Source organism: Oncorhynchus gorbuscha, linkage group LG18 (genome assembly GCF_021184085.1).
Source record: "Oncorhynchus gorbuscha isolate QuinsamMale2020 ecotype Even-year linkage group LG18, OgorEven_v1.0, whole genome shotgun sequence".
NCBI classification, from domain to species: domain Eukaryota; kingdom Metazoa; phylum Chordata; class Actinopteri; order Salmoniformes; family Salmonidae; genus Oncorhynchus; species Oncorhynchus gorbuscha.
In genome coordinates, this window is record NC_060190.1 from 70754840 (window position 1) to 70772789 (window position 17950).

The window sequence follows — 17950 nt, forward strand, 5'->3', positions numbered from 1 at the left end:
GAGAGGGAGAGAGGAAGAGAAAGGGAGAGACATAGTGTAAAGGTAGTGATTATAGGTATAGGTGAGAGAGAGAGACAGAGGGAGAGAGGAAAAGAAAGATTATAGGTATAGGGTGAGAGAGAGAGACAGAGAGGGAGAGAGGAAGAGAAAGGAGAGACATAGTGTAAAGGTAGTGATTATAAGTATAGGTGAGAGAGAGAGACAGAGAGGGAGAGAGGAAAAGAAAGGGAGAGAGAGAGAGAGAGAGAGAGAGAGAGAGAGAGAGAGAGAGAGAGAGAGAGAGAGAGAGAGAGAGTAAAGGTAGTGATTATAGGTATAGGTGAGAGAGAGAGACAGAGAGGGAGAGAGGAAGAGAAAGGGAGAGACATAGTGTAAAGGTAGTGATTATAGGTATAGGTGAGAGAGAGAGAGACAGAGAGGGAGAGAGGAAAAGAAAGGGAGAGACATAGTGTAAAGGTAGTGATTATAGGTATAGGTGAGAGAGAGAGACAGAGAGGGAGAGAGGAAGAGAAAGGGAGAGACATAGTGTAAAGGTAGTGATTATAGGTATAGGTGAGAGAGAGAGACAGAGAGGGAGAGAGGAAGAGAAAGGGAGAGACATAGTGTAAAGGTAGTGATTATAGGTGAGAGAGAGAGACAGAGAGGGAGAGAGGAAGAGAAAGGGAGAGAAATAGTGTAAAGGTAGTGATTATAGGTATAGGTGAGAGAGAGAGACAGAGAGGGAGAGAGGAAGAGAAAGGGAGAGACATAGTGTAAAGGTAGTGATTATAGGTGAGAGAGAGAGACAGAGAGGGAGAGAGGAAAAGAAAGGGAGAGAGAGAGAGAGAGAGAGAGAGAGAGAGAGAGAGAGAGAGTGTAAAGGTAGTGATTATAGGTATAGGTGAGAGAGAGAGACAGAGAGGGAGAGAGGGAGAGAGGAAGAGAAAGGGAGAGACATAGTGTAAAGGTAGTGATTATAGGTATAGGTGAGAGAGAGAGACAGAGAGGGAGAGAGGAAAAGAAAGGGAGAGAGAGAGAGAGAGAGAGAGTGTAAAGGTAGTGATTATAGGTATAGGTGAGAGAGAGAGTCAGAGAGGGAGAGAGGAAGAGAAAGGGAGAGAGAGACATAGTATAAAGGTAGTGATTATAGATAGTGATTGTAGGTTGTGATTATAGGTAGTGATTATAGGTAGTGAGTAAAGGAACAGATAGAGAAGGGGTTGAAGAGGCCAAAGATATGACTTCTGAGCCAGATAATTAATGACTTTAGCCCACATCTTTCCACGTAATACATCAACAACAGATTGTGCATGTGAGGACAGGCTCGTACCACGGTGGTCAAACAATACCCTCTATTCACCAAGAGCCAGAGAGGGGAGAGGGGGAACGCACGACCCTCTCACTGTTAAACGTTCTCTCTCTCTGGCCTGAACTATCATCACGCCTCAATAACCTCCAGAACAATCTGATCCCTCTCAACTGTCCCATAGTCAACTAGGACAACAACCAACAACACCAACACTTCAGTTTGCAGCTCTATAACGGTTTAAAGCATATGGCCGATGTCAGTAGCCAATATGAGTAAGACCTTTAAACAGGTCAACATTCACAAGGCTGCAGGGCCAGACGGATTACCAGGACTAGTAGTCAGAGCATGTGCTGACCAACTGGCAAGTGTCTTCGCTGACATTTACAATCTCTCCCTGACCCAGTCTGTAATACCTACATGTTTCAAGCAGACCACTGTCACAGTGCTGACTTTTGCCCAATACCTGCTGCAAAAGCCTCTACTCCGTCCTCTGGCTGGGCAGAGTACTTTAGGACTTTAGTTACTTCGGTGTAACAAGGGCCTAGCCGTGCGGCCCTACCAACACTCCTATTTATTCGTAATGGCTCTTCGCGTGAGTTGGGTTTGTTCCTTCGTTCACATTGTCACTCCCTTATTTTCCGGTCTAGTATGAGGCCTTGAATAGATATAATCCTATTTAAAAATTCTTAAGCTTTATGGATTCCTCCTATATTTCCTTACCTTCAAGTTATCTTTACCTATGTATATATTAATACCTAATAACAACTCCTATTAGTTACTATGCTCGTCAGCTAGTAGTCACTCGGAATCTAGTATTGGTATATGTTTTGACTCTCTTAAAAATATATTATTGTCCACACAATGACATATTCTTTAGTGCAATCACTTTAACATATAGCCAGGGTTACTTTCTGCTCAGTGAGAGTGTCAGAGGCGTTTGCTCTCCAGATCGTTAATCTGGCCTAGTTGTCAAAGTTTCAAGCTTTCCTCAAGTCACTCTGTTTTTTGTCTTATACACATCATTACAATTCAATGGTTCTACAGTTTCTCAATACAACAATAATGCTCAATCAATCCTTAATGCTTTAAGCTATGCCAGACTTCTAACAATATTGACTACATAGCAAAAATAGTTAAATTACCTTAAATGCTGAGCCCCTTGGTCACTTTCCTGTAATTGGTATTCTCACAGCTATGACGGTAGATTCCGAATTCCGATATCTCTATACACTTCCAACTCTGTGTATGGACTCAATATATTGTAACTGGTACTTGGCTGTTTTTCCTTGAATTGCTAATCACCTCTGGTTCCTGGTGTCAAAAATGCGAACGCCCGCTTTGTCTATGTGATCAAGAGGTGGTTAGACCTCTGTTTTTCAGAGACTTAGTCGGGTTCATAAGATTCAACCAGTTTCTTCAGATTGTGACCCAATAAGTATTTAAGCAGAATTATCCAGTTCTCAAAATATTGTTTTAGTCTATCAAAAAGTCTATAGTGCAATAGTACATTTACCTATGATGATTCTCCATATGAAGTCTGTCTCATATGTTAGTGATGTCACGCCCTGGTCGAAGTATTTTGTGTTTATCTTCAGTTATTTGGTCAGGCCAGGGTGTGACATGGGTTTTTGTATGTGGTGTGTTGGTATTGGGATTGTAGCTTAGTGGGGTGTTCTAGTTAAGTCTATGGCTGTCTGAAGTGGTTCTCAATCAGAGGCAGGTGTTTATCGTTGTCTCTGATTGGGAACCATATTTAGGCAGCCATATTCTTTGTGTGTTTCGTGGGTGATTGACCTTAGTGTCCTTGTTCTGTGTGTATGTGCACCAGTATTAGGCTGTTTCGGTTTTCGTTACGTTTATTGTTTTGTAGTGTTTGTATTTAGATTCGTGTTGCGTTTGTTTATTAAACATGGATCGCAATCTACACGCTGCATTTTGGTCCGACTCTCCTTCACACCTAGAAAACTGTTACAGAATCACCCACCACAAACGGACCAAGCAGCGTGTCAACAGGCAGGAGCAGCCCAAAGATGAGATGCGTAAGAAGGAATTCTGGACATGGGAGGAAATCCTCGACGGGAGAGGACCCTGGGCTAAACCAGGGGAGTGTAGCCGCCCAAAGGTGCAGCAGGAGAAGAGGAAACAGGAGCAGCCCAAAGAGGACTACAGTATGGACTATACTTCTTGGGAGGAGATAGACAGGTGGGCGGTCGACCCAGGGAACGGAAGCCCGAGAGTCAGCCCCAAAAATGTATTGGGGGGGGGGCTCACAGGGAGTAGGGCTACGCCAGGTAGGAGACCTACGCAAACTCCCTGTGCTTACCGGGGGGCTAGAGATACCGGGCAGGCACCGTGTTATCCAGTGGTGCGCACGGTGTCCCCATTGCAGGTGCATAGCCCGATGCGGTATATTCCAGCTCCAGGTAAGGTTGGGCAGGCTCGGTGCTCAAGAGCTCCAGTGCGCCTGCACGGTCCGGTCTATTCAGTACCACCTCCACACCCCAGCCCTCCGGTGGCAGCTCCCCGCACCAGGCTTCCTGTGCGTGTCCTCGGTCCAGTACCACCAGTACCAGCACCACGCATCAGGCCTACAGTGCGCCTCGCCTCTCCAGCGCTATCGGAGCCTTTCTCCTCTCCTGCGCTGCCGGAGTCTCCTGCCTGTTCAGCGCAGCCAGAGCTGCCAGCCTGCATGGAGCAGCCAGAGCTGCCAGCCTGCATGGAGCAGCCAGAGCTGCCAGCCTGCATGGAGCAGCCAGAGCTGCCAGCCTGCATGGAGCAGCCAGAGCTGTCAGTCTGCATGGAGCAGCCAGAGCTGTCAGTCTGCATGAAGCAGCCAGAGCTGTCAGTCTGCATGGAGCAGCCAGAGCTGTCAGTCTGCAAGGAGCTGTCAGTCTGCAAGGAGCTGTCAGTCTGCAAGGAGCTGTCAGTCTGCAAGGAGCTGCCAGTCTGCAAGGAGCTGCCAGTCTGCACGGAGCCACCAGAGCTGCCAGTCTGTAAGAAGCCGCCAGAGCTGTCAGCCTACATGGAGCAGCCAGAGCCGCCAGTCAGTGTGGAGCAGCCAGAGCCGCCAGTCAGCATGGAGCAGCCAGATCCATCATTCTGCCAGGATCCGCCAGTCAGCCAGACTCTTCCAGATCCGCCAGTCAGCCAGACTCTTCCAGATCCACCAGTCAGCCAGACTCTTCCAGATCCGCCAGTCAGCCAGACTTTTCCAGATCTGCCAGTCAGCCAGACTCTTTCAGATCTGCCAGTCAACCAGAATCTTCCAGATCTGCCAGTCAACCATTCTCTTCCAGATCTGCCAGTCAACCATTCTCTTCCAGATCTGCCAGTCAACCAGTCTCTTCCAGATCCGCCAGTCAACCAGTCTCTTTCAGATCCGCCAGTCAACCAGTCTCTTTCAGATCCGCCAGTCAACCAGACTCTTTCAGATCCGCCAGTCAACCAGACTCTTCCAGATCCGCCAGTCAACCAGACTCTTCCAGATCCGCCAGTCAGCCGGGATCTGCCAGTCAGCCAGGATCTGCCAGTCAGCCAGGATCTGCCAGATCCGCCAGTCAGCCAGGATCCGCCAGTCAGCCAGGATCCGCCAGTCAGCCAGGATCTGCCAGTCAGCCAGGATCTGCCGAAACCACCAGCCAGCCAGGATCTGGTAGATCCATAGTGCCCTCAAAGCTCATCACTAAGTTAAGGACCCTGGGACACCTCCTTCTCGATGGGCCGCACCCAGGTGGTACGGGTAGGCAATAACACATCTGCCATTCTGATCTTCAATACGGGGGGCCCTCAGGGGTGCATGCTTAGTCCCCTCATGTACTCCCTGTTCACCCACTAACACCATCATTAAGTTTGCCAACGACACAACGGTGGAAGGCCTGATCACCAACAACGATTTGTCAGCCTATAGGGAGGAGGTCAGACACCTGGCAGTGTGGTGCCAGGACAACAATCTCTCCCTCAACATGAGCAAGACAAAGGGGCTGATTGTGGACTACAGGAAAAGAAGAGCAGAGCACACCCCCAAGACATCAACAGGGCTGTAGTGGAGCGGGTCAAGAGCTTCAAGTTCCTTGGTGTCCACATCACCAACAAACTAACATGGACCAAACACACCGTGTCAGTCATGAAGAGAGCACGACAAAACCTATTCCCTCTCAGGAGACTGAAAAGATTTGGCATGGGTCCACAGATCCTCAGAAAGTTCAACAGCTGCACCATCGAGAGCATCCTGACTGGTTTGGCAACTGCTTGGCATTCCGCTACAGAGGGTAATGCGTACAGCCCAGTACATCACTAAGGCTAAGCTTCCTGCCATCCAGGACCTCTATACCAGGCGGTGTCAGAGGAAGGCCCTAGGCCCAAGTAATAGACTTTTCTCTCTGCTACCGCACGGAAAGCGGTACCGGAGCGCCAAGTCTAGGACCAAAAGGCTCCTGAACAACTTCTAACCCCAAGCCATAAGACTGCAGAACAGAACAGTTAATCAAATGGGTCATATAGCTTGAGTCATGTCATTGTGTTTGGTGAGCATGAGCTGTAGGCCCAACACAAAGACCACTGTCGCCACCTCGCTCTTCAATCCAACCAACATTCTCATCTTTAGTTTGAGTCTCTCTGTCCTTATACAACATATTACTCAGGCTATGGCCCATCTGGTCAGACCACGGATGAAGGAAGTACGGTTCTGCGTAACCACGACTACCCTATACCCTATTGACAAGAACAACTCACACCACTTCTTACTTCTTCATGTTTCAATAGGGTAGTCGTGGTTACGAAGCAGCGTACCTGATCTTTGAACACAATACACACACACCACTAACCACTATGACTGTTCTCTTTACAGATAATTCTGTGTGTCTTCTCTGTAGCTGAACCATGGGGTTGTTCATGCAATGTGTTTTCCTGTGTGAGGAGGAGCATCAGTGTGCAGACAGACAGTGTGAATAAGATTGAGCCAAGGGAAGCTCTGTAAATATCAAGATGTCCTGTGAGAATGTATATGGCCTTGGGAAGAAGACCCCAGGGAATGTTCTAGTCTAGTATGGGCCTGCTCTGCTTGTTCCTACACACACACACACACACACACACACACACACACACACACACACACACACACACACACACACACACACACACACACACACACACACACACACACACACACACACACACACACACACAGTCTCAAGTCCCCTGGAGATGACATCCTGCATGTACTCAAATACCAAAAGCTGGAAGATACAGTAATTCAATTTTGTTGTTGTCTGGACTCGAACATCCTTGAGATCTTTATTTTCACCGTGCTGGTGAGCGATGCTGGAGGTGTGATAACAACTGTTCGTGTCTTTCTGTGAAATCACAGAGAAATAATTAGAGCACACACTGAACAGAACACTTATAAAAAAATATGTTTATTGAAGCGGTTCACAAACACACACACACATGAACATCGTACAGGAATGCACGCCCACCCACCCACAGGCACGAACACACACATCCTACATGCATGGACACATACACATAGGCTATGAAAACACACACACAGTTATTTCACTAATTGGCTTTGTTTTGTTGTGGGGTGTCGTGTCTGTACGCTATATCTTTATCTCGCCTTCTCTCGCTCTCTCTTTGTACCTCTGTCTCGGGGGAGATCAACCCTTTGCTGGTCTGGAAGCCTACCTTTTCTTCTGGAACCATCAAGCAACCTGGAAACGGGCTTTTCCACGGGATGAAACCAACACTGAAACCACCGGATAAGTAGATGTGCAATGGATTATGGTCATTGTCGTTGATTACCACATTTTATGCTCTAACCTATGTAGAATATTGGCCTGTTGGAAACTACAACTCCCTACTCCATCACACAGTTTAGGCTGGATCTGATTTATCTCTAGAGAAACTACAACTCCCTACTCCATCACACAGTTTAGGCTGGATCTGATTTATCTCTAGAGAAACTGAGCAATGTGCGCATTGCGCTCACAGAAGAAAAAACATCATGAAATGGAATTCAAATAATTTAACCAACTTCGGTCAATTAGTTGTTTAAAAACTGAAAAATAACTGAAATTTCGGTTAATGCTCAGCACTAACAACCATGTTGCCGATCTTGCCTCGCCATTTTGTCACAAGAGGACCACAATGGAAATCGGTCCCAGACTTTATTGTGTGTTATCCTCAATGATTTTTCTCATGTGCATGTATGTCTTCTTCAAGTTTTGTGTGCCTGTTTTTAAAATGGTCAAATTAATCAAATAAAATAAATAGATACTGAGACAGAAGTAAGTTTGTCAGATGTTCTCAGACCGTAAAAGTTGTCTAATGTTGAGATGGGTCCATGTCTAGCTGTATCTATTGTGTAGACTCACATAGTTATAGGCACAGTTATATGCATAGTTGAACTTATTGAGTCTCTGTCTTTTAGATTAACATTATCCTAATTTACACAGACAAGGTACATTACATAGCTAAAAATCCTAGGTCTCCCTAAATACTTTATGTCATGACCAATCAAGCTAACATTAGCTAGCTAGCTCACTTGCCGACGTTAGCCTAATGTTGTTAGCTAGCCCAGATAACTTACATGGCTAGCTAGGTAGCTACCACCAGACATAGTGACATTGACACGCTAGCCATAACTGCTACCATCAGCAGATGGTGGTTAGCCATGTAGCTAACTAGCTAACTTAGCTGCAAGGGTAGCGTGCTGACGTTAACATGCTAGACAACTAGGATAACTCCAAAGTATGTAAGTTAAACTATTAGATAGACAGCTATACTAGCTGCTAAAGCCATCCATTGTGACATTTTTGATCATTCATAGCTAGCTAGTTACCTTCCCTCTACAATGTTTCCTCAAGTTCGAGGCAGAGTTTGTGTAAGATGCCACCTCCACCATCCTGGTTGCATTGCCTCTCCTGTGCTGGTCACAGCCATCTCCATCTTCATTGTTTTCACACACTGCTTTGATAAAAAAAACTTTTTCTCTCTTTCACGAGACGTCTCAAATGTCTCAAACTAAGTTATTTTTGCCTTTTTGAAATCTTCCGACCATTATCGTTTGTTTGTATTCACAGCTTGATTTGATTGACCTATATTGGCGTGACGTGTGATATTTGATTGGATTGGTCACTGACTAAGCAACGATTAGCAGTTATGGACAGCCTACACAATTTTAATTTGTAATGGATGATTTTAAAAAGGTAGCAAAGTACAACACTTCATTTAAAACATACTTAAGTAAAAGTAAAATTACAGACTGAAAAATACTCAAAAAAGGGACAAGTACTCTGAAAAGCTACTCAATTACAGTAACGAGAGAATTTGTAATACGTTTCTTCCAGCCCTGGTGGTATTGGTTGCAGATGAGCATGTACAGATAAATGGTTGAACTAATTCCTGCATTATTCCAGTTTTCGGTTGAATACCTCGGACACATCTTTGACGCTACTAGCCTTCACAAGGCTCCGTCCAAGGTCAAGGCTATTTTGGACAACCAGCTCCTCAAAACGTCAGCCAGCTGCATTCTTTCTTGGGGTTACTATGGACACTTTATCCCGAGCTTCGCAATGAAGCTGCATCAGTTGCTTTTGTCTGCTGCATTAGTTGCTTTTGTCAGGACAAAACATGAAAATGGACAGAACAATGCGAGGAAGCATTTGTGAAAACTACTACACTACTAAAATCTGAGGCACTGACACACTTTGGCCCATCATTGCCCATCCAACTAGCTTGTGATGCTAGTCCATATGGCTTGGGAGCAGTCGTTTCCCATATCATGCCTTCCTGTGCATCAAGGACATTGAACAAAGCAGAATGTAACTATGCACAGACAAAGATGTTCTGGACATTTTTTGGAGTGCATCAGTGCATACATTTCACCAGTATCTGTAGGAAAGGAAATTCACCCTTCTTACAGATCATTGTCTACTGGCAAACATTTTTTGGACTGCAAACTGAGATTCTGGCATTTGCTGCAAACAGAATACAAAGGTGGGCTTTGCTGTTTTCAGCACACACCTTCGACATCAAATCAGAACTGAACTGCAATGCAATATGGACTTTCAAGGTTACCACTACCTGTGGTCAAGCCAGAGTCACTTCAAGTGGACATCTTCTACTTGTAATGCACCAGTCACTTCAGCATAAGTGTGGAGAAACACCAGAAACGACCCGGGAGTTATGTGAAGTGATAGACATCATCCTGAAAGGTAAAGCCATAGGAGATATGCTCCGGAATTGAAACCTTACCTTTTGAGGAAAACTGAGCTGTCAGTACTGTCCAGTATTCTGCTGTGGGGGAGGAGAGTTATCATTCCGCCTTCGCTGAGGAAACCAGTGTTGCAACAGCTACACTGAGGTCATTGTGGAATGGTTCTCATGAAGGAAATCATGCAAATCTACTTCTGGTGGCCTGGAAGCATTGAGAGGAAATGATCACAACATACCTCAACTTGCTCCTCTCTATCTGTGGGATTGGCTGGAGGAAGCGTGGCAACACATACACATACACTTTGCAGGTCCTTTCAAAAGGCAATGTTTTTCTCTAGGTCATAGATGCTCATAGCAAGTGGCCAGAGGTTGCCATGATGAGGTCTACTACTGCAGAGAAGACCATTGAGAAGCTTGGAAAAGTGTTTCGATATTTTTGACCGCCCCTCCAACTCATTAGTGACAACGGACGGCAGCTGAATGGCGTACAACACATTAAGACGTCAAGAGGAGAGTGAAGTCAAACTGTCACACCCGGGATCTGTTTCACCTGTCTTTGTGCTTGTCTCCACCCCCCTCCAGGTGGCGTCCATCTTCCCCATTATCCCCAGTGTACTTATACCTGTGTTCTCTGTTTGTCTGTTGCCAGTTCGTTTTGTTTCGTCAAGCCTAGCAACGTTTTTTCCCGTGCTCCTGTCTGTTTTTAGTTCCTGTTTTTTCCTGACTGCTCTGGACTACTGACTTCCTGCCCTTTGACCTGTCATTTGTCTGACCACTTGTTTTTGTAATAAACATTTGTTACTTCGAAACTGTCTGCATCTGGGTTTTCTCCTGAGCCTTGACACAAACGTTGTCAACTGGCCATCATGGAAAATAAGAATTTATTCTTAACTGACTTGCCTAGTTAAATAAAGGTTAAATACAATTAAAACAGAGCAAAGAACAGAGCATTCAAACCTGGAGAAACTGTCTTAGTTAGGAAGTACCTCAATAGACCAAAGTGGGTTCCTGCTACAGTCATTGCTCAGACTGGTCCTGTGTGCTACACTGTCCAGACTACAGAGTACGTCACCTGGAAAAGGCACACAGATCAGTCACTGTTGAGTAAAGCAACACCGACAGAACCACAAATGTGTAGTGGTCCAGAACTGTTACTGGTTGACACTCTGACCCAGCAGTCATCACCTAGCGGCTCACAGTCAGGTTCTCACAAAAGTCACTCAGTCGCACACACAGTACATGACAAGATTGTGACACAGGCTACCCATATGCCTACATCTGTGTCAATGCCACAGTCTAAAGACATTGTTATTGAGAGTCTGGTTGACCACCGTTATCCTACAAGTGATAGGCGGGCACCTAGACGCTTGGACTTGTAGAACCGACTCTCCCGACGATTCATGTAGGACGGGAGGAATTGTATTAGGGTTGTACCATTTGCACCTCCATACATACCGTAGTTGTATACGCAAAGCTTCATGGGTAATATTTGTTGAGATGAGCACGTTTGATATAAATGGTGGAACTAATTCCTATCTCCTGTCTCATCATTACTGAATTGTTATACACTATATATACACAATAGTATGTGGACACCTCTTCAAATTTGTGGATTCTGGCTATTTCAACCACACCCGTTTCTGACAGGTGTATAAAATCGAGCACATAGCCATGCAATCTCCATAGACAAACATTGGCAATAGAATGGCCTTACTGAAGAGCTCAGTGACTTTTAACGTGGTGCCATCATTGGATGCCACCTTTCCAACAAGTCAGTTTGTCAAATTTCTGCCCTGCTAGAGCTGCCAGGGAGTTTCATGAAATGGGTTTTCATGGATGAGCAGCCGCACACAAGCCTAAGATCACCATAAGCGGCACCTCCCGAGTGGTTTAAGACACTGCACCACAGTGCTAGCTGTGCCACTAGAGATCGATCGCCAGGTGTACAGTGTTTCCTCCAACACATTGTCAAGAAGCTGTGCGGTTTGGCTGGGTTGTCTTTCGCCTCTCCCGATCCGTATGGGAGTTGCGTCGATGGGACAAGACTGTAACTACCAATTGGACAAAAAAATAATAATAAGCAATACCAAGCGTCAGCTGGAGTGGTGTGAAGCTTGCTGCCATCGGAATTTGGAGCAGTGGAAACACGTTCACTGGAGTGATGAATCACACTTCACCATCTGGCAGTCCAACGGACTAATCTGGGTTTGGCGGATGCGAGGAGAATGCTACCTGGCCCAATGCATAGTGCCAACTGTGAAGTTCGGTGGAGGAATAATGGTCTGGGGATGTTTTCATGGTTTGGTGAAGGGAAATGTTAATGCTACAGCATGTCATTCTAGATTATTATGTGCTTCCAACTTTGTGGCAACAGTTTGGGGAAGGCCCTTTCCTGTTTCAGCATGACAATGCCCCCGTGCACAAAGCGAGGTCCATACAGAAATGGTTTGTCGAGATCTGTGTGGAAGAACTTGACAGGCCTGCACAGAGCCCTGACCTCAACTCCATCGAACACCTTTGGGATGAATTGGAACGCCGACTGCGAGTCAGCCCTAATCGCCCAACATCAGTGCCTGAGCACACTAGCAAGTCCCCACTGCAATGTCCCAACATCTAGTGGAAAGTCTTCCCAGAAGAGTGGAGGCTGTTATAGCAGCAATGTCCCAACATCTAGTGGAAAGTCTTCCCAAAAGAGTGGAGGCTGTTATAGCAGCAATGTCCCAACATCTAGTGGAAAGCCTTCCCAGAAGAGTGGAGGCTGTTATAGTAGCATGGTTCCAACATCTAGTGGAAAGCCTTCCCAGAAGAGTGGAGGTTGTTATAGCAGCAATGTTCCAACATCTAGTGGAAAGCCTCCCCAGAAGAGTGGAGGCTGTTATAGCAGCAATGTTCCCAACATCTAGTGGAAAGCCTTCCCAGAAGAGTGGAGGTTGTTATAGCAGCAATGTTCCAACATCTAGTGGAAAGCCTCCCCAGAAGAGTGGAGGCTGTTATAGCAGCAATGTTCCCAACATCTAGTGGAAAGCCTTCCCAGAAGAGTGGAGGTTGTTATAGCAGCAATGTTTCAACATCTAGTGGAAAGCCTTCCCAGAAGAGTGGAGGCTGTTATAGCTGCAAAGGGGGGACGAACTCCATATTAATGCCCATTGTGTTTTGGAATGAGATGTTCGACGAGCAGTTGTCCACATACTTTAATTCATGTAGTGTAGATGGGTTAAAGTCACGAAAACAATGCACAAACTTCAAAGGGGCAGAAGTCCATGAGTTGTGTTTCTGTTATGTTCTGTTATGATTCTGGATGGCCAGGTAGCTACCAACAATGACAAGAAACTGCCATGTAGGGAATGGTAAGTGACTTGTTTAATGTAGTTCAATCTTGTTCTTGATACTATATCTTGTTTTGGGGTGTTCTGGTTGATTTCTAATTAATGCTAATATGTTAAAAAAAAAGATGCTATAACCAACAACTGCAACAATGTATTTGATAGACAACAAGTGCTCATTGTGTAAATGTATTTATATTTTCAATCAATTTTGGAGATAAAATATAGATTGCATACTGTTAACAATCTTAGCCAACCCGGTCTGTCTTGCCCCATAGTTGCGCATGCGTAGGTTTTGTTGCTGGTTTTGTTGCTATACAACCAAGCCCTCTATAAAGACAGATGTGGTTATGAAACCCATGAGACATACTGTAACAGTATGGGGAACTAATGACAATGTCCTTTATTACGTATTCTTTATTAACATTGTGTGCCATTATATTTCGCCTCTTGTAGCCTTCTAGCATAAAAATAAGGAGCATTTCTCAATCACACCAAATGGTCTTATACACTACCATGACCTTGACAATATGAATTGCAAGGGCATCCAGTAAATAAACCATATGCTAGGCCATGATCGAATTAAAAAATTTCTCCATCTCTCTAGATGGCCGGCACCAAGCGGCACCAACACCCACCCCCCTCTTTTGTCCATTCGGATTGGTGAGCACAGAGGTCCGCCGGCGCATGTGACTTCACATGAAGTAGTATGCAGAGAGAGCAGAGCAGAGAATACACTCGCTGCTAATAACCAGATAGCCTATTGTATTGGAGCTGAGCGCACCGTCAATGAGTTCGGGACAGTTCGGTTCATTTGATTATTTTTCCTATTTTGAAAACCATTCTACCAAACAAACGTTTTGGCAAAGAAGACTGGATTTTACGCGAAACCTTGCATGTGAAAAGAAGCTGAAAATCACAATTGAATGAGAGGAGAATGGGTCATATTTAAGCTGATTAATAGTTCGGGCAATGCGTTACCGTTATTATTTTCATTCCCTGACAGCTTTAACTGTTGATGACACCAGCCTCAGATATTTTATTTTTCAACTTTCTACTCTGACAAATGATGACGACTGGTGGTGAGGCGAGCTGAATTGGGAAACTGTGGACAAGGACCTCCGGCGCCAGTTTGACTCAATCACACTTTTACTGGACAAATGGTTCTTCCTCATTTTTAGGGAGTGGTTCACCAAGGTAACCGACTTTCACTGACACCACAGGACGCATGATGTGTCCAAAACAAAGTCCATATTATGCTCAGTAAAGCAGTCTCCAAAAGGACTGCACAACCTTAGTGCAATGATATCTAGGGCAATATCCTCCTAGGACGGATCGAATAAGACAGAACGCCATGCGTAAACAAGAGTTCCAGTGGCTCCCCGAATTCCATAAAGGAATACTAGAACGTCTCCATCCTGTCTTTCTAAAGTACTAACAGAACCAGACAACCGGGCCGCCAGGCAACCGACAGGATGCCGTCTGGTCTGCCGCCTGCCCAAGCCCTCTACATCGGGATGGAGGTGATTATCGCCGTGTCCTCTGTGATCGGGAACGTGATGGTGGTCTGGGCGGTACGGATAAACCGTTCTCTGCGGGACACCACCTTCTGTTTCATAGTGTCTCTGGCTTTGGCGGATATTGCGGTGGGGGCTTTGGTCATCCCGTTGGCCATCACCATCAGCATCGGGCTCAAAACGCACTTCTACAGCTGCCTGCTGGTCGCATGCACCGTGCTGGTGCTCACGCAGAGTTCCATCCTCGCCCTGCTGGCCATCGCTATCGACCGTTACCTGAGAGTCAAAATACCCATGAGGTAAAAAATGAGAGAAAGAAAAGGGATAGCCTTTATATTGTGCTTTTCTTTTTGTCTCTGTTTGAAAGCTTTCGTTTTCCAAGGTCACCGGGTTTAACATCTGTCTCGTTTGTTTGTAGGCAATGGCATCTGAGATATTTTGTTATTTTGCTATTTTGCTGCTTGATTTCCTGAATAGGCTATTTATTATAGCTTAAACAATACAGCCTATCGCCAGTTTTGCCAGACAGGCACAGTCAGCTCTCTGAAAGAGATACTAACACAGAGATACTTCACCCACAGACAGACCATACAGACATTGCTATGTTCAATACATAGCCAGTCTCAGTTGAGGTCAAGTCCATGTTCATCATAGTCAAGGTGAGATGTGTGTCGCATACCTGATCTATTTGCCTTTGAGGGAATTTCATAGCTGTTGAATTCCACACCAGTTTTGAGGTATGCTCTCCTAAAGAGAGTTAAAACCTTACCATGTGTTGACCACCTAGTCATAGACTAGGCGCAACATAGTAAACGTAAATACAGGACACTCAAATGAGTATTATACTGTATGTTACATTTGGTATGGTTACACAACACAAAAGGTTACTTATGGGTGGTTAGTTTGGGTGAATGGGGAAGCATATAACGTGAACGTCTAGCAACCTGAAGGTTGCGTGTTCAAATCTCATCACGGGAAACTTTAGCATTTTTCCTAATTCGCAACTTTGCAACTACTTACTACTTTTGAGCTATTTTGCATGTTAGCTAACCGTTCCCCTAACCTTAACACTTTATCCTAACTCCTAATCCAAACCTTAACCATAACCTTAAACCATAGCCTAGCGCTAGCCACCTAGCTAACGTTAGCCACAATAAATTGGAATTCGTAAAATTTTAAAATTTGTAAAATATCATATTAATTCGTAACACATCATAAGAAATGGATAATCCACAGATAAATATATACAGTTCATTCGGAAAGTTTTCAGACCCCTTCCCCTTTTCCACATTTTGTTACATTACAGCCTTATTCTTAAATGGATTACATAAATGTTTTTCTCATCAATCTACACACAATACCCCATAATGACATCACAATACCCCATAATGACATCACAATACCCCACAATACCCCATAATGACATCACAATACCCCATAATGACATCACAATAACCCATAATGACATCACAATACCCCATAATGACATCACAATACCCCATAATGACATCACAATACCCCATAATGACATCACAATACACCATAATGACATCACAATACACCATAATGACATCACAATACCCCATAATGACATCACAATACCCCACAATGACATCACAATAACCCATAATGACAAAGCGAAAACTGTTTTTAGAAATACGTATTTAGACCCTTTGCTATCAGACTCGAAATTGTGCTCAGGTCCATCCTGTTTTCAGTGATCATCCTTGAGATGTTTGTATACAACTTGATTGGAGTCCACCTGTGGTAAATTCAATTGATTAGACATGATTTGGAAAGGCACACACCTGTTCTATATAAGGTCCCACAGTTGACAGTGCATGTCAGAGCAAAAATCCAAGCCATGAGGTCGAAGGAATTGTCAAGAAGAGCTCTGAGACAGGATTGTGTCGAGGCACAGATCTGGGGAATGGTACCAAAACATGTCTGCAGCATTTAAGGTCCCCAAGAACACAGTGGCCTACATCATTCTAAAATGGAAGATGTTTGGAACCACCAAGTCTTTTTCTAGAGCTCGCCACCCAACCAAACTGACCAATCAGGAGAGAAAGGCCAGCGAGCTGACCAAGAACGTGATGGTCACTCTGGCAGAGCTCCAGAGTTCGTCTGTGGAGATGGAAGAACCTTCCAGAAGGACAACCATCTCTGCAGCACTCCACCAATTAGGCCTTTATGGTAGAGATGGACCATTGCTCAGTAAAAGGCACATGACAGTCTGCTTGGAGTTTTCCAAAAGGCACCTAAAGACTTTCAGACCATGAGAAACAAGATTATCTTGTCTGATGAACTCAAAATTGAACTCTTTGGCCTGAATGCCAAGTGTCACATCAGGAGGAAATGTGGCTCCGTCCCTTTGGTGAAGCAGGGTGGTGGCAGCATCATGCTGTGAAGATGTTTTTCAGGGACTGGGAGATTAGTCAGGATTGAGGGAAAGATGAACAGAGCAAAGTACAGAGAGATCCTTGATGAAAACCTGCTCCAGAGCACTCGGGACCTCAGACTGGGGTGAAGGTTCACCTTCCAACAGCACAACAACCCTAAGCACACAACCAAGACAATGCAGGAGTGGCTTCGGGAAAAGTCTCTGAATGTCCTTGAGTAGCCCAGCCAGAGCCCGGCCTTGAACCCGATTTAACATCTCTGGGGAGATCTGAAAATAGCTGTGCAGCGACACTCCCCATCCAACCTGACAGAGCTTGAGCGGATCTACAGAGAAGAATGGGAGAAACTCCCCAAATACAGATGTGCCAAGCTTGTAGCATCATACCCAAGAAGACTCGAGGCTGTAATCGCTGCCAAAGGTGCTTCAACAAAGTACTGAATAAAGGGTCTGAATACTTATGTAGATGTATTATTTCAGTTTTTTTGTCTTTAATAAATTTGCATGTCATGTCATTATGGGGTATTGGGATGTCATTATGAGGTAGTGTGATGTCATTATGGGGTATTGTGATGTCATTATGGGGTATTGTGTGTAGATTGATGAGGGGAAAAAACTGATTGAATCAATGTTAGAATAAGGCTGTAATGTAACAAAATGTGGAAAAAGTCAAGGGGTCTGAATACAATCCTAATGCACTGTACCAAACATATCATACTAATTGGAGCGTCCCGGATGTACATGTACTATTGTTACTTCTACCCGAGTCCAGGTTGCTCACACATGTCCAATAGCTTACACGGGTAGAAGTAACAGTCAGACAAAATAAGAAATTCATTAAATTATCACGACACGTTCCATGTTTAGTTATCTCTTAGGCTACATGTAGGTGTTAGCAGATCGGAATGTTCAGAACTCAATAGCCTCAGTGGCTTAGTTTTATAGGTTTAAGAAGGTTTTTTATTTCACCTTTATTTAACCAGGTAGGCAAGTTGAGAACAAGTTCTCATTTACAACTGCGACCTGGCCAAGATCATTTGATTTGAGTTTGACTGCATATTGAGGAAGATTCAATAGAGGAGAATTTGTGGAGAAGTTATTTTCTTAGTTGGTTTTCCAGGTTCGGGGGGAGATTAAATGGAATGTCTTGCTCACTTGAACGAGCAATAAATCAGACGCTGCAATCAACATAAGATTGTTTTGACAA

General features: G+C 44.7%; 1 protein-coding gene across 1 annotated transcript in view; it reads left to right on the forward strand.

Moving 5' to 3' along the window:
- Window positions 1-13515: 13515 nt before the first annotated feature.
- The window catches only part of LOC124002436 (adenosine receptor A1-like), a 14766-nt gene continuing 10331 nt past the window's right edge, over window positions 13516-17950 (forward strand). The window contains exon 1 of the mRNA XM_046309807.1: window positions 13516-14641. Coding sequence (XP_046165763.1) covers window positions 14301-14641 — 341 coding nt within the window. The 5' untranslated portion in view covers window positions 13516-14300. The remainder of the gene's footprint in view (window positions 14642-17950) is intronic.